General features: G+C 38.1%; 3 protein-coding genes and 1 pseudogene across 4 annotated transcripts; 1 reads left to right on the top strand and 3 right to left on the bottom strand.

Annotated features, from left to right (window-relative positions):
* Positions 1 to 1999: 1999 nt before the first annotated feature.
* LOC103405972 (protein S-acyltransferase 18) lies at positions 2000 to 4828 on the top strand. 2 transcript variants are annotated; one of them, XM_008345000.4, is made up of 9 exons: positions 2000 to 2277; positions 2363 to 2476; positions 2575 to 2913; positions 3020 to 3088; positions 3206 to 3277; positions 3363 to 3491; positions 3567 to 3647; positions 3785 to 3958; positions 4077 to 4828. In XM_008345000.4, exons 1-9 carry the CDS (start codon positions 2230 to 2232, stop codon positions 4599 to 4601), a joined length of 1551 nt encoding a protein of 516 aa, XP_008343222.2. In that variant the 5' UTR covers positions 2000 to 2229; the 3' UTR covers positions 4602 to 4828. The 2 variants fall into 2 exon arrangements, with proteins under 2 accessions (XP_008343222.2, XP_008343223.2); XM_008345001.4 differs by having other exon boundaries at positions 2024 to 2277; positions 4083 to 4828.
* On the bottom strand, positions 4763 to 6755 carry LOC103406050 (probable polygalacturonase; annotated as a pseudogene).
* Positions 6756 to 8434: 1679 nt separating this feature from the next.
* On the bottom strand, positions 8435 to 16771 carry LOC103405971 (protein translocase subunit SecA, chloroplastic). The gene is made up of 20 exons (XM_070817306.1): positions 16212 to 16771; positions 15943 to 16015; positions 15451 to 15657; positions 14946 to 15048; positions 14641 to 14821; positions 14304 to 14522; positions 13747 to 13860; positions 13545 to 13658; positions 13143 to 13310; positions 12773 to 12948; positions 11391 to 11457; positions 11126 to 11272; positions 10953 to 11048; positions 10805 to 10873; positions 10553 to 10654; positions 10221 to 10472; positions 10041 to 10108; positions 9612 to 9729; positions 8975 to 9214; positions 8435 to 8868 (listed from the first exon to the last, which is right to left on the bottom strand). The coding sequence occupies exons 1-20, from the start codon at positions 16596 to 16598 to the stop codon at positions 8722 to 8724; spliced, it is 3048 nt and encodes a 1015-aa protein (XP_070673407.1). The 5' UTR covers positions 16599 to 16771; the 3' UTR covers positions 8435 to 8721.
* A 771-nt stretch (positions 16772 to 17542) lies between these two features.
* Positions 17543 to 23314, bottom strand: LOC103405970 (protein transport protein SEC23 A). Its single transcript, XM_008344997.4, has 6 exons — positions 23105 to 23314; positions 22024 to 22933; positions 19908 to 21728; positions 18191 to 18307; positions 18021 to 18092; positions 17543 to 17896 (listed from the first exon to the last, which is right to left on the bottom strand). The coding sequence occupies exons 2-6, from the start codon at positions 22486 to 22488 to the stop codon at positions 17759 to 17761; spliced, it is 2613 nt and encodes an 870-aa protein (XP_008343219.1). The 5' UTR covers positions 22489 to 22933; positions 23105 to 23314; the 3' UTR covers positions 17543 to 17758.
* Between the last annotated feature and the right edge of the window lie 1242 nt (positions 23315 to 24556).

The following is a 24556-nucleotide window of genomic DNA, read 5'->3' as shown; positions in this document are numbered from 1 at the left end:
TCCAAAGGGCCGTTGGGGCTTGGTCTTGGATGAACAGTGACGAACGGATCTCCAAGGGCTTTTGGGCTTGATCTTGAAGAACGGTTGGATGTGTGGATTTGTCGACGTTTGTTGATCCAAAGGGCCGTTGGAGCTTGATCTTGGATGAACGGATGATGAACGATGGTGCTTTCTTCAAGGGCCGTCAGGGCTTGATCTTGAATTGGTGGATGGTTGATCCAAGGGCCGTCGAGGCTTGATCTTGGATGAACGATGAACGAAGAACGAAGAACACTTTCTTCAAGGGCCGTCGGGGCTTGATCTTGAATTGGTGGATGATTGTTGATCCAAAGGGCCGTTGGGGCTTGATCTTAGGATGAACGATGAACGAAGAACGCTTTCTTGATTCTTCGGGAATCTGGATGCTTGAGAGCTTCAGAGTTTCAGAGCTTCAGAGCTTCAAGAGTTTTGCCTAATGATTTTGGTTCCCATAAATGAATGAATTAGCCTTCTATTTATAGAAATTTCCAAGGCCTAATTTTGAATATAATATCCCAGATGAAATAAGTCGTTTCTGCCAGGTGTTGACATGTGTCCTGTTTGATGACTTTTCCAACTATTTCGATTTTTTGTTTAGACACACGCTACGTGTAAAATTTATGTAATACATGAGCGTTGAAACTTTGATTTATCGGTCAACATTTATTTACTGAAATTTCGATGTCTACAGTTTCGGTTTAGGTCTCTAAACTACCAATGATTTGTTTCGGTTTAGGTCTCTAAACTACCAAGTTAAATATCATCACTTTTTTTTTTATGAATTTTTAATCTAGAAAATTAAACACAAAGCATAACATTTTTTTCTAATCAATAACACACACAAAATAGTCGTTGTTTGTATATGTTTTGTTAATCAAACAATCGGCTGAAAATAACTTTTAAAATCCTAAACAGTTGAAAAATAAACCCTTAAAATCATGTTATGGAATTAAAAATGGGGCTCACTCATTAAATAAATAAAAAATAAATAAAAAAAACCAAGACTGGACCCTCAATTTGGTGTGGGTTTGATATTTTTTTGGACTAGATGAAGCCTAATTTTTTCTACCCAAAAATTGAAGTTGCTAGCCCATGTGATGGATGTAGCTCAATTTTCTTGCTTATTCTAGATAAAAAATTTCATTGAAGCTACAAATATGGTAGGCCCAAAGAGAACAAGGCTCCCATTAGGAATGCTCTAACAACTAACAAAGTACAAGCTATTAGCTATAAACTTGTTTGATAAGGACTGACCTCTGTGCACACATAAATGTGGTGGTCAGTGAATTTAATCACCACACATCAATTTTGTATATGCTGTCTAAATCCGTTAAACTATTTTGTTAGTTTGATGACGTGACACACATAAAACCTATTCATATAATAGTTTTCCAAAAATGGTGGGGCTTAGCGGGCTTACTTTTTCCCAAACTGATATTGCAAAAACAAGCTTGAATTGAAAAAAGTGGTGAAGTTTGAGTGGGTCGGTGATTTTGAACAAAAATAGTGGAAGCCGCAGATTTAGGAACGTTGTCTTATAAGTTTAGAATTTAATGGAAATGGAGGAGAAAAATCGTGCAAAAAATAGTGTAGGGATCTCATATTTTTGGAGGCCGAGAGCAGTTGAGGGAGAGGAAGAAATGGGGCTGGGGGAAAAGTTGATGGCAATAACTCAGTTGGAGCATCTCATAAAAGATGACAAATATAATATGTTAAAATTTTATTATGTGTTTTTGTCTCTCAATAAAATATACTATGTCAAAATTTTATTTGGAATATAAACGTTTTTGTCTATCATTAAAATGTTTAAAACTAGTAGAATTCCATGAAATATATTGTATGTTTTTGTCTCTATATACAAGGCTCCTAAAGAGAGAGAAATTTGATCAAATTAGATATGTAGTGGGCCAGGCCTAATGAGTATTAAGATGTTTAGTGGGCTCAATGTGTAAAACATGTGTGCTGGGTGGGCCTAATAAGTAGACGATTTCATTCCTGCAAATTTCAAATTTCAAAGGCACATTGAGAGTCGACCGTTGAGAGAGAGAGAGAGAGAGAGTTAAGTAAACAAGAAGAGGATTGGACTGGATCTGCTCAGAATTTACAAGGAAAGACAAAAGACACAAATTAGTCAGCAGTACTGGTTCTGTGTTTGGAGAAGGAGCAACCGGCAAGACGATTAGCAACTAGTCTAGCCTAGTGTGGTTGGAAATGAACAGGAGACGCCATGGCTGGCAACGCCCTTTCCATCCTCTCCAGGTAACTCCGACTCGCTTGGTTTCATTTCATATTTTGGTTTCATTTGGTAACTTTGCGAAACCAAACGTAAATGTGGGAGTTGCAGATTGTTGGAATTGCAGTTTACAGTTTTCTTGTGGTGGTCTTCTACACATTCCTCGGACTTTTCCTCGGAAATAGAACCGCCGAAATCACGGTTACCACCGTCTTTTCCTTTGTGGTACTCTACTCTACTCTTCTCTATCAATCGATATCAGCATGACATCTCATATCTGAGTGAATTCATTTTAATCTTGAAATTTGAAATATGAATTTCAGGCTGTATCGGTCATGTTTCTCTTCATAAGGTGCACAGCCACTGACCCATCTGACAGAACCAGCCTTAAGAAGAAGAACAAGAAGAAACCTAAAGGTGGCAAAGGACTTCCGAAGCTCAACTACGGCTTCCTTCTCGGCCAGATTGTAGTCACCTTCTTTAGGAGGGTGGAGAGGAAGATCCTCAGGACTTTTATAAGGAGGAGGTATCTCGATCCATGGATGACCGCCGCTCAGTTGGATCCCTTGCTCCCGTTTCCCTTTGTCCTCATGAAGGAAGACGCTGTCTCTCCTGATTTCAGGGAAGACGACATCTCTTTCTGCGCACTCTGCGACTTTGAGGTAAACAACGGATTAATCCCTAACCCCTAATCCTATTCCGAGCTTAGATATCTCACTCTCATCACATAATTTGTATTTACACAAGTAATTGTAATTCTGTTTGCAGGTGAAAAAACACAGTAAGCACTGCAGGACCTGCAACCGTTGCGTTGATGGATTCGACCACCACTGCAGGGTGAGAAATGTTGAATCTTGTCCTTGTTTTTCTCGTTCAATTTGAAAGAACAAATAGCAAGTATTTTATTTAAGATATGTTATTTCAGTTTGAAACTGAATTGTTTCTATCTTCCAGTGGTTAAACAACTGCATCGGGAAAAAGAACTACACCACATTCATTCTCCTTATGATTTTCGTTTTGTTATTGGTAAGTTACAAGTTGAGATTTTAGTGACTTTGCTACACCTGTTTTCTGTCCCATGGTAACAAACTTACTGCTTCCGGTGACACAGCTAATCATAGAAGGATCAACTGCAATTGCCATATTCGTCAGGTGCTTCTCAGATAAAAATGGAATAGAACAGGAACTGAAGAGGAAGCTCTACGTGGAATTCCCAAGAAGCGTTCTTGCTACAATATCGGTAATTAATCTTGTCTCAAATCTCCATCACAATCATCACTCAGTTACTTGTTCCAACTCCATGCAAATCTTGCAGGTTTTGCTGACTTTAATGATAGCTTATGGTTCAGCAGCAATGGGACAGCTTTTTTTCTTTCATGTGGTTCTCATACGGAAGGTACTTGTCAATTCTCAATTTCTCATATGCTATTGACCCAACATTCCTCATTATTTGCCAAATTCCAGTCTCACAGTAACAGTATATCTAATGCTCTATCTCACTGAAACTTTTGGCACAACAAATTCCTGCTGCAGGGAATGAGAACATATGACTATATCCTGGCAATGAAAGAGGAGAGCCAATCCATAGAAATGGATCCATTCGATGTCGATTCAGATTTCTCCTCGGATGTGAGTAGCGATTTTGATTCACCTGAAAAAGCCTCATTCATATCGCGGTTTATATGCAGAGGAAGCGGTGCAACTCAGGTAAAGTCTATATCTTATACGGCATACATACAGCCTTCCCTAGTTTTGCATCTTCAGATTTCAGAAGGCATACAAGTCTATTTGCCACATGACTTATGGAATAAATTGCCATTTAAAGTTACAGAACAACCGAAGGTTGTCCATAAGAATTGATAGCGATCCTCAGCCCTTTACCTCAACTAAGAAACAAGGCTTCCGTGTCAGCATTGACCCCTGGAGACTGATCAAGTTGAGCAAAGAGAAAGCATTGATAGCAGCAGAGAAAGCCAGAGAACGGATTGTGAAACAGAAGCCGCCTACAGAAGAGGATTCATTGAAACCCCTACCGTTAGAGACCAAACGTGGACCACTGATGACGAGCACAGATAAAAGCACGGCTACTGCTATAGGATCAGGCTTAACACCTCTTATATCCAAAGGGTGGATGCCTGGGTCACCCGGCAGAAAGTTTTCAAGCCCAAGAAGGCGGTTTTCTGGCTCGCCAACAACGTCATCTGGCATTGCGCCGTCACCAAAACAAAAATACCGAAACAATTTTGACTTGAAATTGACGGAGGTGTCGAGGGAGCTGGAGACCTACATATCAAGGCAGGTTTTGTGTTCTGTTATAAAGAAGGATGGGAATGAGGCATCTCCGAGATAGGGAGGATTGTGCTTAGTAGAAAATTGATTCTCAACCTTTGAGAAAGGTTCATTTACCACCTGTGTGTGTACTCTTGATATCTTATGCGGTTTTTTTGGAGACTAATGTATATGCACTCTTAAAATTATTATACCACCCATTGGATGTAATTCTTTTAAACTTTACTCGCCATTCAATGTACTTTTACTTTCATCGAAATGAACTTCACTAAAATTTGGGTCGTAAAACTCATCTGGGCGCTCCTCATACTGACTGGTGAACCTTATAGCTATTCCTATACCATCCAAGGTCATGTTTGAATTTTGATACATATATATTTCTCACATAACCACCCTTTCCTGGGGAGGTCTTTATTCTAATACCTGTTTTGGAACCGAAAAAGTGGAGGTCTTCTGCATGAACTTCTGACACAACTCCCGACATCTCACTTCCAATTGCAATTCCTGCGCTTGTTTCAGTTTTACCAGTAATTCTTAGAAGGATGATGTTTCTACTGGGACGACCATATAAAGTGCCATACTCATCCCACCCACTTTTGATGAAAACCAGTTCATCACCAGTACTAATATGACAGTCTTCAATGCAGAGATTATCTGAAGAGTCTGGATGCAATAAAATGGATGGGTAAGAAAAAATTTGTGTGCTCATAGTTCAACCTGCTGAATGAAGGGGGTAGAACGTAGTTTAAAGTTGATGCAGCTGGTAAAAAATGAAAGTGAATCATGTGCTTATTTGAGCTCAGCAATTTTCAAGGGGAGAGTGACGGTCCACAACAACGACGGTGGATAATCAGGCGCATTTGTGTGGTAAAGGATTAACATTTGATCCGCACATGCAGCAAAACTATGATGTTTCCCTTATTTTTGTTCTATAGTGAGAAGTTAAGCTGAGCACCCCACGGGCTTTTTACAAACTACCCTAAGTGCAGTTGGTTTTGACATATTTGTATGACAAGACAACCATGAGTGATTGGTGTTTGTAATTATTTATATTTGTATAATCATCTTTAAAGGAGATTTTGGTGATTCACCTGGATCAATGCCGTCGTGTTTCGAGACCTTAGAGGAGAAAGGGTTGTCCGATTATGGATAGTAACATGGCTGTTCAGTCCCACCATAATTCATAAAATCTTACCACTTTCCATAGTGTTCAAATAATACTCAATGCACTTCAGTTGACTAAGCAAGGACAAAAGGTGATAGCCAATCCTTGTGGATGAATCATAAAACTAACCTGCAATATGCAGGTGAAGGGTCCAAAATGGTGAACTTAGGAAGGTCAGGTTTGAAATGACAACCCCAGTCGAGTTTATCAACTCCAACAAATGGGGCCTTGTATAATTCAAGGTTTTATTACGGAACCAATCCCACCAGATGCTACCTTGGTCACCACTGGTGCTATTATCACCTGCATGATGAAAGCAGCAACATCTACAAATCAAACAAAGTATATATATATAACAGAGCCGATTCCGCATCAAATATTACCAACCAGTTATGATAATGTCCGTCAAATTGCATCCCTAGATGAGACTTTGATGTCTTCCTCCTGTCAACTCCCTTCCTCGACCGTAGGCTGGTAATGGTTCAACAATTGGGCAATCATCGGAGTTCTGGAACATTACAGAAGAAGTTACTCAGTATTATGAGCTAAAATATTATAAATGTGTCCACAAGGTCAAAACAGATAGCATAGCACTGCCCTATTGAACTTGGAGTTCAACTCTTATCTGGACTGGAGATTGAACATAATTTATACTTTTGGAACTAGCACCAATAATCACCGCAATAATTAAGCTATCCTGAATGCACAATAAACTTGGCAATTTCTCACAAACAACATTTCAGAATTCTGGCAATAAGCTTAGTATTGACACTAGTGACCTATAGGATTGTGAATGGCTTTTATGTTTAGGGTGGCCCCATCTCCTACAGCGCCAAATTCAGCGATGGCGACACTGTGAGGTCGAATTGCTCCTGAGTTGGTCTGATTGCTGCAGTGTGGGCTGCCCTTGACAGACCAGGGAGCAGCACCGCCGAGCAATCCAAGTAGCAGAAGCACATTCACCACCTGAACAAACGTGCACAGGACGTTGGTCCTTGGATACCATACCACACCATGATTGTAGCTGCTGATTTTTCTTTTGTTCTCCATTTAATTTGTCAATGTTTATTGACAACAACGAATACCTATTATTTACAAACCCAAAAACATGACTCCCCCTTCCCTTCCTTCCCTTTTCTTTCCCACTTAGCCTTTCTCACTCTTTCTTCCTCCAAATTTCAAATTTCATGTCACTCCTCCCTTTTTCCTATCTACTTAATTGCATTAGTTTTGGGTTTCTCCCTTTCTTCTAAGATCCTTTGACCCTCAAAAAGTTGCCAACCAACCGATATCATATGTTCCATTCATTTATTTTTTCCAACCCTCTCCTAAGTCATAACAAATATTAAATTGTAACAAAATGTATAAATAAATCAGACTTGATGCACAATTTTTCATTTGTTTCGTTCCGTTCCGTGCACTTGAAAATATCATTCCACACTCTTGTTCGAGTCATAAAGTTAATATCATTCCAAAGCTTGGCGCTTCTACTGGGGCACTGAGCCTCTCTTCCTCACTACCGTTTTGCTAAAATTCTTAACCAAACTGGTAGAGGTTTTTCATGAAGCAGTGGGTGTGCATAAACATGCCACCCATAAACAAAAACATCCATGCTTCCAAGTCTGCCTTTTTCCAAGAGTACGTGCGTCCTTTCTCCTTTGGGTATTTGATACTTTCTGAGTTCTAATTAATTGTCTTTGTCGACAAATACATTGTGTTACGAAGTTGCTTAATCTCTGTTAAACATGTAGTTTCTATGAAGGGGAACGTCTTAATCGTCTTCTCCAACAAATTGGGAGGTCAATAGATTTTAACTTGAGCGAGACTTATTATCCAACAACAACAACAGTATTAGTCTAATGCTTTTTATTTTATTACACAGAAAAATAGAGTCAGAAAGACTTGTGGATGGCAAGTCCTTACCAGAAAAGATGTGGTTCAAGGTTTGTGCATTTGGATCCAATTCATCATGTATTTTGTTTGATAACATGTTTGTTTTTTAATCCAACGGGAAAGAGGATTCGAAGTTGGGACCTCTTCAGACACACTGCAACAAGTGTGATGAATAACTGTATTGTGTTTGTAGCAACAATTTGCAATAGGGGTGAATGACGTGGCGCGCGTGCTTGAACGCATGGCATCAACAGCAAGAGCAAGCAGCTTAGCAGGTAAAGCAGCAGCAGCATGCGAAAGCTTCAGGCTGTTGTGATCGCATCCGATTGCAACCCACGATGGCTGTCAAAGCATCTGCCAAGCTTGGCTCTTTCAGGGAAGGTCCCAGTCATCTTTCTCAAAGATAACGAGGGAGCTTTTTTAAGATTGGGCCAACTTCTCAAACTCAAAACAGCCATTGCCATTGGTGTTAAGGTAACTAGCTACTGAAAAGCATTGAGTGCTCCAACTTTAGCCATTTCCCTTGAGTCGTTTGCTCTTCTGTTTTGCAGGCTAAAGGAAATGCCATCAATCTACTTTTTGAGGAGATTCTTAGTGGCAATATAATGCAACTCGGTGTCGGAACTGAAGGCCTCAACTCTTCAGTCTCAACTCTTCTCAAATGCTTACCACAACACAAGGAGAAGTTCAGAGATGAGCCTCCTATGCATGTAGATGTTGAAGACAACAGTTGTAGGTGCTGTTTCTGTTTCAGTTTCAGAGATTGTTTGTATGTACTATGTCTGCCTGACCATGCAGCTAGCTTCTTATGATCAAGCCAATGAATGGAACAGAGATACAGTAATCTTGCAATTTCTATCATTATGATCATCGTAGTGTTACAACAAATTTCCCATTCTTTCGGTCCTATTTTCTGTAATGCGGTAGATTGAACACCCTCCTCCGCCTTTTCCTATTCTTAAGAAACACGTTTGGAGATTTAACACCTCTTCGTCCAAAATTTTACATTACAACCAATTGTACAGTAATATATACCAATCAATACAATGGAATGAAGCTTCCATTTTCTCGGCATCTTCCTTTTCATCTTCTGCAGGGATAACCGTGTAGGTCCATGTAGATGTTAAGCACTAGATTGGGGGGTCGCAGCTGCTGAAGGATCGACAGAGCTCAACGGATCAGGGTTATTATTACTCCTCCTACCATTTGTGACAACTGAATTGTTATTCTCTCTTTGGTCTCCATCCTTCTTTACCATCACCGGTTGAAACTGCCATATAATAAAATACAAATACAAAATTAGAATTGGAAAGCTTGATATATTTGACCAACATGTTTCTGATGAAAAAGTTTTTAACTTTTAATTTGATACACACCTGGTATATGGAATATATAACATTTCTTCTTATCTGTGCCATCATCTCTAAGAAAAGATTATAGCCTTCAAGCTTGTATTCAATAAGTGGATCCCGTTGTGCGTATCCACGTAAACCAACAGCCTGTTGAACAAACTTAAGTGCTTGTAAGTGCTCCTTCCACAGGCGATCAATATTGCTTAAAACTAGGAACCTTTCAGCATCCTTCATCAAGCCTGGTGCTTTGCTCTCAATAATATCCTGATACACGTAGTTCAACAACATTGATAATCAGAATTATACGCCTTCCAGAAAATTGATAGCAAGCCTAGTTTGCAAACCCAAGTTATTCATAACAAAAGATCACTTGCAAGACTTGGTCTGTCAATATACAGATTTAACTCTATATTCAGAAAAGGTCACAGCAGTAGCATTTGTCAGTAGTAAGTTGTGATTACCTTAGCGAGTATTACACAAAGAACATGCACAAATATTTGTCTGAGTATTCATTCATGGTTGCCACATTTTAGCAGAATTTGTAATCAAAATAAGCAGAAGCTTGCCCTTCTAATTATAACTAAGCATCCCTTTAAATCGGCGAGATCTTAATATTCTCAATAATCATGAAATTTTTCTTACGAAAACTTCTTATACTCACCCTTTTCTGCAAATATGCTTCACGACCACGAAGACGAAGGTACTCCTGCAAATCCTCATAACTTGAACAATTGCTCCTCAGCAAGTCCGGTGTCAAATCATTCAATAGGTAGCAATATCTAGAGCCAAGGAAATATTGCCATTAAAAGTCTTAAGTGCCAAAATCAAACAACTAGATCACACCATAGAATTGACATAAACAGCTAAATTTACAAGCATAGAGCAACCTTTTCTGCAGATATTCTTAACAAAAAGCTTGCAGTTGCAGCAATCAATAGTTAGTATAAGTATTGGGTTTTCCAATAGAGTTTAAAACTCAGCTTCTGGTAACTAAATGGTAGGATTAGAAAGAAATGATGTGCCATCATTCATCTGACACTTTTTTTACACAGCTTTTGCATAAGCACAGAGAATGGAAGACAAAACTTACTGTTGAAGTTTCTTGATGAGCTTCTCAAGATCCCAACTTTCTTTTGAAGCATCTGACCCAATATTTGCCTATTCACCATACAAAATTTGATTTCTCAGACCCAAGAATCAGATACAGATCGACTCTGCAAGAGATCTAAGGGAAAAAATTATCAAAAAGAATATTGTTTAGCATGCGTACCTCCAAGATATCATCCATTGTTAGTTCAGCATATTCAATAATAAGTGATTGGAGATTGTCAGATTCAAGGGCTCGTCTTCTTTCCGTATAGACACGGTCTCTTTGGCTGTTTAACACTTCATCAAACTCAAATAATTGCTTTCGGATATCAAAGAAATAATTTTCCACTTTCCGTTGAGCTTCATCTAGTGCTTTGGTTAGCATCTTGGACTCAATTGGCAGGTCCTCAACTCTGAAAGCTCTCATTAAACCCTACACGTTGCAATGCCAATCATTCGTTAGAAGGCCTACAGCAGCATTAGCAATTAAAGACCCAGGATCAAAGCTTAAACCTGAATACGGTCTCCACCAAATATACGAAAGATGTTGTCTTCAAGACTTAAGAAGAACCGAGAACTTCCAGGATCCCCCTGCCTTCCAGTTCGACCACGAAGCTATACAGATACAAATTACTGAAATCAATTTCGAGACGTGCTCTCTGGCAGGAAATCTCTCATGACCAATGTTGAGAAAATAAGGAAATTCAACTAAAAAGAGTTTTAGTTAATTGAAGACAATATAACTAATCTTTCCAAGACCTAAACCTGATTATCGATTCGACGAGATTCATGGCGTTCTGTCCCCACGACATGAAGCCCGCCAGATGACACAACCTGCCAGAGATTAGAAATATAAGATATCAGCACTAATACAGAAAGTTGAGGAAATTGTATTTTGTGGAACGAAGCTAACCTTCTTTCTTTCTTCCTCTGTGTAGACCTTATATTCTTTAACAATTTCTAGAAATGCACTCCGCAGTTTGGCTATGACTTGGTCCTCAGCAGGGCCCTAACAAATGTGAAGATTCAATAATCTATTATAAGGATAGGAGGATAGGAAGTTCCAGCTAAGAATCAAGGATTCACCTTTTCACAAGAATAAGATAAACGCTCCTCTGCTTCAAGCTCATTTAATGACCTCTGACCCCACGTTTCAACAGCTAACTTTACAGCTTCCTCAGCCAACTTGGTCTTTTCATTGGATAGTTTGCATGGAAATAGGTTTTCATTAACCTGAAAAAATCATTCTGAGTTTCAAGATAATAAATTCATTGAACAATGCAACTGTCATGTCTAAACTATTGTACCTCAAGTGAAAACCAATTACAGACAACCATAAAGAAAAACACACCTTCCATGATTTCTTTGGGGGAAGTTTTTTCACTGACACATAACCACCTTCTGTTAGTTTAACAACTCTGCAAGAAAACGAAAGGCAGAATGAATTGTGTGCTTTAACCTTAGATAACTTTTAGAAGAAAAAAAGCAACATCCTGCAGAGTATTTGAAAATCAAATATTGTAATTGTCAGAATACAAGGCCCCATGAAACATTCCCATATAAAATCAATGGAAATTCTTCCTTCAAAACAAGTAACTCTAAATACTCTAAATACACTTCCTAGGCATTAGTCGGTGGGCACTTGTACTCTGTCATGTACTATATAAATTTCATTTAATGTAAGCATATTTTTTTTATAAAAATAAAAATAAAAATAAAATCTGAATACTCTAAAGTGAATGGAAGTGGAAATATGCTAACTACAAAAGTCAAACACATAATATGAACTTCTTAGTATTATATAGCTCTGCAATCTGCATGCTAGGATAAAGAACTTGTAAGTCATATTTTTGTTAATTAGTCTGTTGTCCAAAACAAACACTGAGTTATAATTTTGGTGTTGAGTTGAGTAATGCTTCACAGTGTCAATAGTTACGTTGATGACTACCATTAAGACTGATCATGGTCTAACACATTCCATTCACATTGAAGACAACTCAAGACTTGCATCTAGGAATGCAAAGTTGATTTAAAAACTCATATGTATCATTCTAGTTAGTTAAATCTTGGATTGCATACATTCATGTGTTAGTCATTATCAGTTTGGTAAAAAATCTGTCCAACTCCAGTAAGGGGGAAAATGATCAATATCAAGATAATGTTTGTTTATTGAATTATTAAGAATAAGAGGTGAAATCCTAGTAATTGTTTTCTGTTACTTATTAAGAGCTCAACTCAACTCATTTGATTTCAAAAAGTAAGCTTTGCTTGGTTACTGTAAAACAACTTTATGAATTGAACCCGGCAATCAAATTTCAAGACATTCGATTTGATTTTCTAGGTATTTTGTTGAACAAAAATGGGAGGTTATTTCATCATTCACATTGTAAGCTTAAAAGTAAATAAAAATGATACAAAGACAACTAAATCAATGTAAATATATTTTTCAAATTAAATAAATAAATAAATAAACCATTGTAAATAAGGTAGTGCTAAGGTAGTAGTAGTAGGGAGAATTGTGATTTGTTCTAGGTAAGTAGGAGCAATAAGATTCTGAGATAACATATTCCACCCCTCTAGAATATTTTATCCATCTTAAGGTTTCCTATGTAGTATTGTAGTAGACCATAATTCCTAACAATCTTCTAAGTGGTATTGGTGTCTGATAAACATTAAGTCCAAGTTTCGAAAATGTTAACTACTAGGAAAACAAGCTTGAAGCTCAGACAATACCTTGGCATCAGCATCTCCCGTAGCTTCAGCCTTGCCATAAATTCAGCATTCCCACCAAGGATAATGTCAGTTCCTCGACCTGCCATATTGGTCGCAATAGTCACTGCCCCTAGACGACCACTTTGTGCCACAATTTCTGCTTCCCTCTCCACATTCTCTGGCTTTGCATTGAGAACCTTCCAGAAAATATAAAGATAATAAATTTCCTCTCAAAAAGCACATAGTATTCTACAGTTTCTAAATAACATCATCCAAATTTAAACTAACAAAATAAAGTGAAGATTAACTTTGCACCCAGTTGGTCTTCAAATAATTTAATAGTACAAAATCCCCAAGTAATGATTTTAAATATTGACAGAGGAGACCGTACCTCATGGGGAATTCCAACTTCTTGCAATTGCTCAGACAATGAGTCACTCTGCTCAACACTAGTTGTACCAACAAGTACAGGACGACCTGTCTTGTTCATCCTAGAAATCTCTACTACAACAGCCCGCCATTTTCCTTTAGTTGCCCTGAAGACTACATCAGATTCATCCTGTGAAAGAGATTAAAGAGATGATAAGAAACTTGATTGTACTAATTATAGTAAAATAAAACCATCACAGTCTTGTGCAAACTACCTATATTTTGTATACAGGGCATCCAAATCTATTTACTGAACCACTTATAAAAGTATCTATAAAAGATAGAAATAAGAGTAATTATTAGCAGTACAATTTGTATAGTTTACTAGTATTTTATAATGGCAAGATAAAATAGTATAAAATACCTTTCTAATCATAGGCTTGTTTGTTGGAACAATTGTAACTTTAAGCTTGTATATACTTTCAAATTCTGTGCTTTCAGTTGCTGCAGTGCCAGTCATCCCACAAAGTTTTGGGAACTGTAATAGTTAAATAAATAAATAAGTTTAAGAAGATAAATTCCCATAAATATGACAGATATTGAGATGAGAGATAGAATGCTCCAACCTGGAGAAAGAAATTTTGGTAGCTAATTGAAGCCAGTGTCACAGTTTCATTTTGAATGGGCAGACCTTCTTTTGCTTCAACTGCTTGGTGAAGTCCATCACTCCAGCGCCTCCCCTAAATGACAAATAATAAGCCACTATAACCTGTACCTTGAGAGATTAAGAAATATAACCCTGACTTTTGCACCCATATTTCTCATATATCTAATTCTGAGATAGGAGAACACTTTCAACAGATTACCAACATGACTACATTTCTCACACAAGATTGGAAATCAATCGGTTATAGGCTATGGCATCACCGCAAGATAGTTAATATTGCATGGTTTGTGAGATAACTCTACATGAAAATGTTGTGTTCGATGGGATTGATTTAACATATATATTACAAACTATTGCATTAGTAAATGTATGACACCACCTAGGTACCTAATCATTCCATGACCACAAAATACATGAGAAAACAAACTACACTGCACAACACAAACAATAAGGCCTTTAACTAATCCAAGAACTAACACACTGGTAAATTATATAACTATTGACAAATATAATCACCTGCATAACTCGACCTGTAAACTCATCAACAATAAGAACCTCTTTTCCACGGATGATATAGTTTACATCTCTAAGAAAGAGTTCTTTCGCTTTTATTGCATTCAGAACATAAGATGCCCACTGTTCTCGGGGATCATATAGATCTTTTACACCCAGAATCTCTTCCGAATCTTCATAACCCTGTTCTGTGAGCAGAACTGTTTTCATCTTTTCATCCACCTGCAACAAAAACCTCAGTAAGAATACTACAAGATCTAATTCATCATTCATGGCTCCTGGAATTTATTAAATCCTCCAGATAGAGAAACTTCTGCATTAAAATACACAGCAGTCTTACAGTGTAATGTATTTCACGCTCAAATACTGCAGCTATCTTTGCAGCTTTATAATACCGATCGCTAGGTTTTTCTGCAGGTCCAGATATAATGAGAGGTGTCCTTGCTTCATCAATAAGGATGGAATCAACCTCGTCAATTACACAGTAATTGAAATTCCTCAAGACAAGCTCCTCAACACTCTGCACATGCCAAGAAGTACATTCAGTTCGAATAATATAGTTAAACAATCTCTTGAATGGATGGAAAATGTACTCAGCTAAATAAAATAATATGGAAATAGAAAATAAGGCAAGAATTACTTTCCGTGGCCAGATTATCTCTCAAGTAATCAAAACCAAGCTCACTGTTGGTAACATATGTGATGTCGCATAAGTAATTCTCCCTTCGTTGCTCACTTGTCATATTCTCTGCTCAAGGAAACATCCAGTTGTTAGGTAAGTCCGTAACTGTCCAATCTCAATTAGCAAGCAAGCAATATGTAGAAAAAAATATCCAGCAACACTTTAAATTAACATCCTCACTAATAAACATATCAGTAGACTTGCAAATAAACAATAAATGGCCATGAACTAAACTCTAAAAAGATTTTCCATTATCTAATTTTAATTTTAAGTGCCACAACATTAAAATGACGACTGGTAGTAAATAGACTTTCAAATTGTAGGAAAAGTGAGGCATGAAGCACTTAGTACTTGCAGAAGCAGAAGCACTCAATCTACCAATCTCCCGAGTTCCTAGGAGTTAGTCTTGATCCAAAATACAAACCAATAGAAATGGAGATTGAAGGAAGCGATAAGAAGGAGACATACGTTGGATTAGGCCAACCTTCAATCCAAGGAAACGAGGAACCTGGCCAACCCACTCACAATCCCGCCGTGCCAGATAATCGTTGACAGTAACAACATGAACTCCTTTTCCAATTAATGCATTTAAATATGCTGGTAAGATAGCAACAAGGGTTTTTCCTTCTCCAGTTCTCATTTCAGCTATTTCCCCCTTATGAAGAACCATGCCACCTAAATGATCAAAAAGTAACATCCGGTAAGTAAAGGCATAACATGCATATTTAAGCACCCAGCAGAAGTGAACAAAGGCGTCCTTCTGTTCAGACAATGGGTGATCTAAGCAGAAGTGTTGTTTCATTTGAGTATCTCAACCAATACCAACAGAACAATAGTATAACAAATGAAATGTCATGCATCTGTACCAGAGGCCAAATTAAATGTTCATTTATTTATTTTGACAGGACGATTTGAGCAAGATTCAGATGGATAGTATGTGAGGGAGTGGAGGATAACTACCTATGAGTTGGACATCAAAGGGACGAAGGCCTAAAACCCTCTTCGAAGCCTCCCTTACGACGGCAAATGCTTCCTGGAATGGGAATGCTTCTTTGGTTATAAATATAAGCAAAGAAAATATACAACAGAAACTATAAAATGGAGACGAAGAACTGAGTAGCATCCTCGGCCTGAGCAACAAGCACAATCCAGAATACAAAACCCATGTTTTAATTCCTACGTTAGAGAAAACCAAAAAGTTAGAATTTAAGGAAGAAAATAATACTGACAGGTAAAAGGGAATCCAAAGATTCTCCCTGCTTGGCGCGTTCTTGAAAGAGGCGCGTCTTCTCCCTCAGCTCCGAATCGGAGAGCGCAGACATCTGAGCTTCCAAGCCATTGATGACAGACACGGTGGGAGCATACTGCTGCCTGGTGGACTCACCAGTGTCGCTTCCTTTGAAAATCCCACCTAATAAACCTCCCAACGAAGCCACTGCTTGCATTCTTCGTCTTCTTCGGCACACCATTCTCGATGTTTCGGGCATTTGGAAGGTTCTTCCGCCGAAAAAGGAGGAACCCAGCTGCCGGTTTTTAAGGTTGAGGGGGTGGGAAAACTTGGAGCACAGAGGTGACAGCTGATGATGTTTCACCAGAGGAAGAGGCGCCACCGCCATTATTCCTTGAGGTTGCGAGTTCAAGGAGGGATTCAAACGGTTTGTCTGTTATTTACAAAAGCCCAGGATCCAGAGGTTGGCTTGCTCTCGAGTCTGAAACCAATTGGATAAGGTGAGCGTAACTGTATAATTACCCCCAAAAAATAACAGGAAATGACCTTGAGAATGGAAACAAAGGGTTTATCTGTGGCTTTACTCTTTATATTTGAATTCTTTTAATTTTGTAATTTATCAACTGTTGCAATTCATGGACAACATATAGTCTTACACTCTTTTGTTTATTTTCTTGACGAAGTAATCAAATAACCCTCTCGTGGAGGGATATTAGAAGTTATGTCGAACTCATCTTTACGTCTCAATACGTTACTTTTTACTAAGTCATGTGATTGCTTCATTAAGAAATAGACAGAAAATTGGACAATAAACGCATTAGTATTTGTAACCTATAAAACAAAAATACACGTACAAAATAATATTTGTATTGATACTCCCTAGAGTTCAATGTCAAGATTGAACTAAAGGTGACGAACACTTGATTTTGGACCGGAATGTGATTTGGTCAAAAATTATCGAGGCTTGATCTTCTTCAATTTGGAACCGCGAGAAGTGTGAGATGGTCTTTAACTTTAGGTGTGAAGAAATCGGCACATGTGTGGTATGTTTTGGTGACTCACCACGACTTTAACGAACAACACGAGAATGTTTATATGTTTGATGTTTGCTTTGAATAGGGAGATTTTTTTGGTTGATCAAAAGCTTGAGCTTGCTTTCTTTACGATAGTCTAGTATTTTCCAGGAAGGAATTGAGACTAAATCTGAAAATTCTAATTTCAATTTAACCCTTGTTCTTTCTTTCGTGAACCTCTTGTTTGCCTCATTATAATATATAGGCATAATAAAGCAACATTATCGTCCCAGTTAAAACAAAAGCAGCAACTATAGCCTAGAGGAAGAGAATGATATTGATCATCGGATGGAATGGGATGGGAGCTCATGTCTTTAACTGCAATTTCCTCTGTTGACCAAAAACAAGAAAAATAACTATAATTTCCCGTTAACAGCGAGAAAAGAAAGAAAAGAAGAATCCCTTTTGACACAATTTCCTCTGCCTTTTTGAAGCGACATTAGCCAACAAGTTTGTTTAAGAAAGCAAACATCCTCTAGCTTGGTTCCGGAGGCACCACTTTCAAGCTTCGTACCCACTCGCAGAAACTAGGCTCGTCAAAACTAATAAAACTGCTTTTCAGCTTTGTCCGCTTTTCTGTTGTCAAAGTTCGTAGCTGTGGGAATCTTGCCTCCTGCAGTACATGCAACAGTTCAATACGTCATTCGCACCAAAGTAAAACCAATGTAAATAGGAAACCGTTTAGATTACAAAGACAATTAGCCACATTCGCCACTGTTTATCGTCTTCACTCTCACCTGCTCATAAGGAGGATCCTTGTGTGCAGGTATGAGCCGCGATACAAAATATCGAGCCTGAGAACTTCCTTCCTGTTTAACAACCAGACCATTAGGTTCAGCTTCATTTCTAGAGATTACAAAGAGCAAGAATATACAAAGAAATAAGAAAGAATATACAAAGAAATAACCTTGAACGACAGGATCCGAGGAGCTGGAAACCGCAGTTCAGTGAGCTCTTCAGCTAATGTTCTGCAAGCTGCTAAAGCAGCTGCACTTTTTCCTTCATCAGCAGCGAGTTCAGCACCCTGAATACACCATTCAAAAGGAAGCTGTTCAACTAAAAGATATGGAAACAATAATATATGAAAAAAATCTATGATATTTCTGAACAGAGAAAGACTTGAGCAACAAAGAGAAAACAAACTTTTGAGTTTAAGACCAAAGACTGCTCTAAGTAATACTCCGTTACCTGCTTGTGGATGTTATCATATGAATTTGTAGACTGCTCAAGAGCGCTCGGCACAACCAGCCTATACATCTATTTTAAATAGTTATTATTTCTTCCTTTTAATTTTAAGCAAGGATTACAAATTACTTTTGTGCGATAGGATTTGCTATGGAACTTCAAAATCTAACTCCCACCCAATAAAGAATTAATAGAAATGAGGAACATCCCTAAAATTCTTTGGTGTTGATGTTTATAATGATGTCGAAACTGTTACCACCACCCCCAATACTCACCCCCGTCAGTTTTGTTTCTGAGAGATCCTAATTCACTCAACTCACCCCCTTCGTATTCCTCCTATATTATCATTTCCATCCACCTTAATCTGCTAAGCCTAACTCTAAAACTAATGTAAAAAATGCTTGAAAGATCTGGACTTTCCCTAGATTTCTATAGGCATTAACCCATGCTTAAGCCCAGGCAAATGAATTTTAAGGTTGTCACAATAGTCACACCATTATCAACATGTGATAAATCACCATATTACTCTTCAAAGCATCCTTCTATAGAGTATCATCCACTTCATCAACTGATGAAATCTGCTAGAATCATCACAATAACCGCTTCACCACTATGGATAACCGTTACAAAATCATGGAATCTTACAATCATACACATCATCACCATTGATATTGAGGTTTTTAGTTTAAATCGCCCCTTCAAGTGATTTTATATGAGGGCAAACTTTTAATTAATTTTTTTAATAAAAGGGAGGTGGGGAAACAGGTTTGAAGGGTGACACTTCCTCCCTCTAATCTCCTCTAATCTTGGAAGATTCTGTTATTTCTCTCTATTACAGATCACCACAAGGGTAATCATCTTATCAGCTCTCCCAAAAAATCCTTGACCAAAAACAAGTGGTAGTTTCTAGACCAAACCCCCATCACTTTTAACCATTGCAATAACTCGGTGAAAGAGCAATGCAAAGAAAATATGATGGATATTATCATCATTACCCTTACATAAAGATTGACAATGTAGAGAACTAGAGATAAACATGCATAGGTTCTCTTCCCTAGAGCATATCACAAGTACTATCTTTTCCAGGGGGAAGAAACCAAGTAAAATTCTGTACCTTAAAAGGTATCCTAGCCTCCGTATCATCTTACACATCAAGATTTTCTAACGAGAGAAAATTCCAGAAATATGAATAGTGATACTACAACGGTCACTTCAAGTGACTCCATGCACTTACACATATAAAACTTCATATATCAGAGGCAGGAATAGTATTTCCGATTTCTTTTGGGGGCATTAATAGCAAGACTTTAATGCTTTTCAATTTAAGTCCAATCAATGTCAGAAATGACAAAGTTATGGCCCTTCTGGGCAGATAGATGGCATGCAACATTTAGAATAAATAAATAAAAATTGAAAACTGTATGAACCAAAGCACATACCAACCAAATGAAGACATCTGTACCATGGTCAAGAACAACTGCTGCATCTGACTGCATAGCAAGGTCATAAGCTGGTAGTTCCTCAAATGTTCCCCCTTCCCGATGCATTAAACAGCGAGGTGCTACCATTCGAAGTGAGAGATCAAAGGATGCATTCAGAAACAAGTTTCGTAACACAGACCTCTCATCTTCATGGCCAACAATGCTTCCCAACAGTGGGCCCCTTCTTAGCTGAAACAGGAGCTCTGGCAATAAAGAGATCTCCTTTGGAAACCGATAAAACTTTGACTTTGGTACTTGAGACCCAAATTTCAGAGCAATGTCTTTAATTCTTTCATCTATTGTTGCTCGCATATCAATTGCATCAGAATAGTTTTTAGCTCGCAAGAGAGTCCGTTTTGCAATAAGAACTGCTGCTACTTCATCTTGAACACTTGTAAGATATGCTGAAACACTATCAACTGTTGGCAATCTAACAGTAATTACTCTTGATATATCAGCTTGATACACATTTAAGTACTGAATTGTAAACTGGAAATACACATACTCAGTCCTAATGTCCCTCTTATTTTCCAAGGAGAGTGAGAAGCTCTGTGTCTCCTCAACACTAAGCATTTGTATATAAAGGGAAGTGTCGTTTTTGAAGGTTTCATGAGTGTCAATATGTGCCTCTTCACCAGGACCCACAACTTGAGTTATGAGAATGTCATCGGAACAGCGTATTGCCAAGAACCCACGGGAGCCTGCAGCCCTGGTAGATGCCCTTTGTAAGTTCACACCAAAGGCTTCCCCAAAGTCGTCATGGAGAACAAAAATGCCTCCAGAAGCTTTTGCAAGAGGCTGCAAAACAGGAACTCTTACAGGGCATTGCCCAGCACATAAAATGTCGACCACTGTATTTTGTCGGTGTGCCTCTTGACCCAGATGCTCCATCCATTTCAATGCAGTCTTTTCCATATGAGGATAATTTGGGTGACTGAAAGAATGAGGAACAGATCCAGGACCGTATGTATTAGGCCCACCAGCACAAACAATGATTCTGCTATTACCCCCAGACCTTTTAATTACCCCGCGAGACATTTCTCCTGATGGCCCTTGAACTATAGCAAGTGCAACCTCAACTGCCGTACCCAGGCACCGATCTCTAGAAGTTTCTGAAATTTTCAGTTTGTATGGCCTCAAGGATGAGAATATGGCATGTGCTACTGGTAATGATGCATGCATTGGAGACAAGTATAAACCACTTCCATATATCAAAGCCTTCAAGGCGTCCTGACTTGGTGATTTATCTCCTGGAAGCACATCAGCAGATGCAATTGATTCCTCTGAAAAATCATAAACTGATACTGTGCGACCATACAGTATTATTCCAATTCTCATTGTCGGGGGAAGTGAATCAACAAATGCATGCAAGGAGCTCTGTAAGTCCCACAGATGTGGTTCGTCTAAACACTCATCTATGACAAGAACTATAGGTGCAGACATTCTTGAGTCAGAAACGGGAACAAAACCGGGTCTATTGTTCCCAGTTTGAACATAATCAACCATAGGAGATGACAACTCTGGAAAATTACAAAGATCTTCCTTGCTGGGAGCTCTGTATTCGCCCTCGCTTCCATTCAGTTCTCGGCAAATTACACATTGCCACTGACCTGAGCCCAATAAGATGTTGCAATAAATATTGGCATAAGCTCCACAACTGTGGCAGCGATGAGGATCACGTTGTATTATCTGGGGACCTGGAGAAATTTCCCTTCCAGGTGAAACCAAGGCCCCAAAACCCAAACTGGGTACATTTGCTTGTTTCTTTTGTTTCAACACCTATATAATAACATGCATAGGCGAGAGGTTCAGTGAAAGTTTTAACCATCTAGGGAAAGATACATTCTTTCAAGCATAAATGATTGCATACTGAGCTCAAGGATATCTAGATATATGTATGTTTCCACAAAAAAAGAAATCTAACATGTCCTTACTTAAAGTGTGTGGTTAGAGAAATCTAGAGGCAGCTTATAAGTTCTAAAAAAGTTTAAAAATCAACCCAAAGTTTACATATATACTGACAAACAGATAGTAAAACCGTAATGGTTGAAAACCAAGAGAGCAAGATAGATACCTTATGCGCTGAGAATAGGACATATGGTGATTCTCCAACAGGCACAGCATCATCCTCTGTATCATTAGAAAGTTGGTGCTGTGAGCCATTCGAAAAATTGGGAGGCGAACATGTTGACAAAGATGTACCCGGGGAGAAAGCAACTGGCTGAGGAGTTGCAGGTGAAGCACGAAAAGGCACAGCAGCAGGCCGCACAGGGGAAGTAAAAACAGGAGGTCCAGGGGGTGTACTCAAGTGAGGAATAGGGCTGCCAGTTTTCAACCCATTAGCTGGTGATGGTACATTTGGGGTTTTGATCAAAGGAGGAGGAGTTTGATCGTGTTGAAACTTTGGTGGAGGGAATCTAGGAGTAATTAAAGGTGGTGGAGGAATAGAAATTTTCTCAGGGTCAGGAGATGGTATGTGTGGGCGTGAGGGAGTGATACTGACAGAGTATCCAATGGGAGGCTGCGGTGGATTTGACATCGAAAGTTTCCAAATCCCTCTATAGAAAACAAAAGAAGCTCAAGAACCCGGGATTGAGAATTAAAATTTATTATGGCACAGTAGAAATAAATTATGTTGAAACCCAGTTGTAGAAAGCAAGGGCTTCGAATTGGAAGGCAAATTGAACGAGTTATTCATATAAATTGAACTGAGGGATGATAAGAAACAGTGTGATAAGTAGGTTCACACATGGATCGTATTGAAACCCAAAAGATTTCGAAGAAAGAATGAGCTAATAGGAGGCCTTTGATGAACAAAAACCTCCCAAAACCCCAGAGTCCAAAATTAAGAGTAAAAAATTGAATCGAACCGAATGGAATGAAATCAAGGGCAGAACCCTACTGGGTCGCCAACATTTCACAATTGAAGCTTCTTCTTCCCGCTGCTTCCAAATTCGCTCTTGTACTTGCGTACACAACTCAATCTAAAAAAGACACGGAAAACATGAAATTCACAATTTTGAATTAATTCAATTGTGCTATGAACGGAAATGCAATCAAGCAAAGGATCTAGGGTTTCTATTACATTAAGAATCGGAATTCAGCTGGAATCAAATTGATAAGAAATTAAAAAGAAAATTGGAAATTTTGCGTACCTGAGGCTGAGAGGGAATTGGCGAAGACTCGATTTAGGAGGATTTCATGTGACATAGAATCTGAGGGCATATTTCTTTCTTTTTTATTTCGAAACGCAGAAAAATCAAAGACCCTCTCTTGACTTGAAGGAGCTTTCTCGGTTTTTCTTCTCTTCTGTCGTTCTTTGCCTTTTTGCCCCGTGTGTTTTATTTTTTTATTTTTTCTTACTTGTTCTTTTTATAATTTATATTTACGTTTTATTACGTTAGGAGCTTTTGGGCAGGGAAATGGAAAACTGTGAAATTTCACACTTTGGACAAATGTGCGGTAAAGATTTTCACCATACGCTTTTTGTCACTGCCTATCACGGTTGGCACTGTTTCTTGTTTTGATTGGAAACGATCCATAGAAATATAAGAAAACTAAGAAAAAAAATTTGAAATTTTAAGTTTTAACGATAAGGTCAAAATAAAAGGTAAAATAAATAGTATCAGGATTGATATTTTAATGTAAAAATATGGTTTATCGTTAAAATGAACAATATCGAAAACTTTTCATTAAAATTCTCAATAAATATTGCCAAAAGTGTTATTTTAAGTAGACACAGTACATATTATGAACTCAATCTAGCATGAGCTAATTGTTTATTCAATAGGCAGTATATTTTTAAGAATATGTGACCAACATTTGTTGGATGTGACATGATTAAAATTAAAACTTGGTTGTAGAAGAGAATTTTTTCAGCATGATTCTGTATTTGCCAAAATCACCATTTGGTTGGTCAAAGAAGGTCGACAAGAAAACCTAGTTCCATAACACAGAGAGAGGCCTTAGCACCCCTTCTTCGGTAACTCCAAAGGAAAATAAAAGAATAAGAAGGTATCAGCTCATACACCTCCTCCTCCTGGTTGGGCTCGAGAGATCTTGGTCTATTACTTATTAATGATTCATTTCTAGGCATTAACATATAGTCAAATTTATTTTCGGAAGGAATCACATTCAATTTGTTTCTTCATCAAATCACTTAGATTTTTCCGGTATAAAGGAATCAAGGTCATACAGTAAATCAAAAATTTTGAGTCTAAAAGAGCTAAATTCAATAATTGAGTGTAATATACACATCAATTGAGTTTGATTACCAAAAAATATGATGCTCATGTACTATTAAACTCGTACCCACTATTGCAACAATGTCATAAAAATCAGCACACATACGGTCTGAATGCGTGAAAGGGATTTTTTTTTTTTTAAGATAAAGAATATAAAGTATTAGGCGAGTCTAGCTACATAGGCTTGTTATCGGTCTACCATAGTAGGCTTACTCTTTAAACCCGCATAAGATGATCAGAAAGAATCAAGACCTTGAATTTAGCTATGAATTACAAAGCGGGTTTCTTCATTCTCACTCGGAGTGATTAGAAAGGACAAACTCCTTGATAGCCATGTTCCCATCTCCGCAATTTTATTAAAAA

This window comes from Malus domestica, chromosome 17 (genome assembly GCF_042453785.1).
Source record: "Malus domestica chromosome 17, GDT2T_hap1".
Classification (NCBI taxonomy): domain Eukaryota; kingdom Viridiplantae; phylum Streptophyta; class Magnoliopsida; order Rosales; family Rosaceae; genus Malus; species Malus domestica.
Note: the sequence above shows the minus strand (reverse complement) of the source record. Positions and strands in the feature narration are given on the sequence as shown.

Coding starts and splice junctions, on each gene's coding strand:
- LOC103405972 (XM_008345000.4), top strand. CDS start 2,230: ATGAACAGGAGACGCCATGGCTGGCAACGCCCTTTCCATCCTCTCCAG. Junction 3,492..3,566: donor GCGTTCTTGCTACAATATCG/GTAATTAATCTT, acceptor CAAATCTTGCAG/GTTTTGCTGACTTTAATGAT. Junction 3,648..3,784: donor ATGTGGTTCTCATACGGAAG/GTACTTGTCAAT, acceptor TTCCTGCTGCAG/GGAATGAGAACATATGACTA.
- LOC103405971 (XM_070817306.1), bottom strand. CDS start 16,598: ATGGCGGTGGCGCCTCTTCCTCTGGTGAAACATCATCAGCTGTCACCT. Junction 16,016..16,211: donor CTTTGGATTCCCTTTTACCT/GTCAGTATTATT, acceptor TTCCCATTCCAG/GAAGCATTTGCCGTCGTAAG. Junction 13,861..14,303: donor TTACAGGTCGAGTTATGCAG/GTGATTATATTT, acceptor TTTGTCATTTAG/GGGAGGCGCTGGAGTGATGG.
- LOC103405970 (XM_008344997.4), bottom strand. CDS start 22,488: ATGTCAAATCCACCGCAGCCTCCCATTGGATACTCTGTCAGTATCACT. Junction 18,308..19,907: donor CAGATGTCTTCATTTGGTTG/GTATGTGCTTTG, acceptor TGGTGTATTCAG/GGTGCTGAACTCGCTGCTGA. Junction 18,093..18,190: donor CTCGGATCCTGTCGTTCAAG/GTTATTTCTTTG, acceptor GTTGTTAAACAG/GAAGGAAGTTCTCAGGCTCG.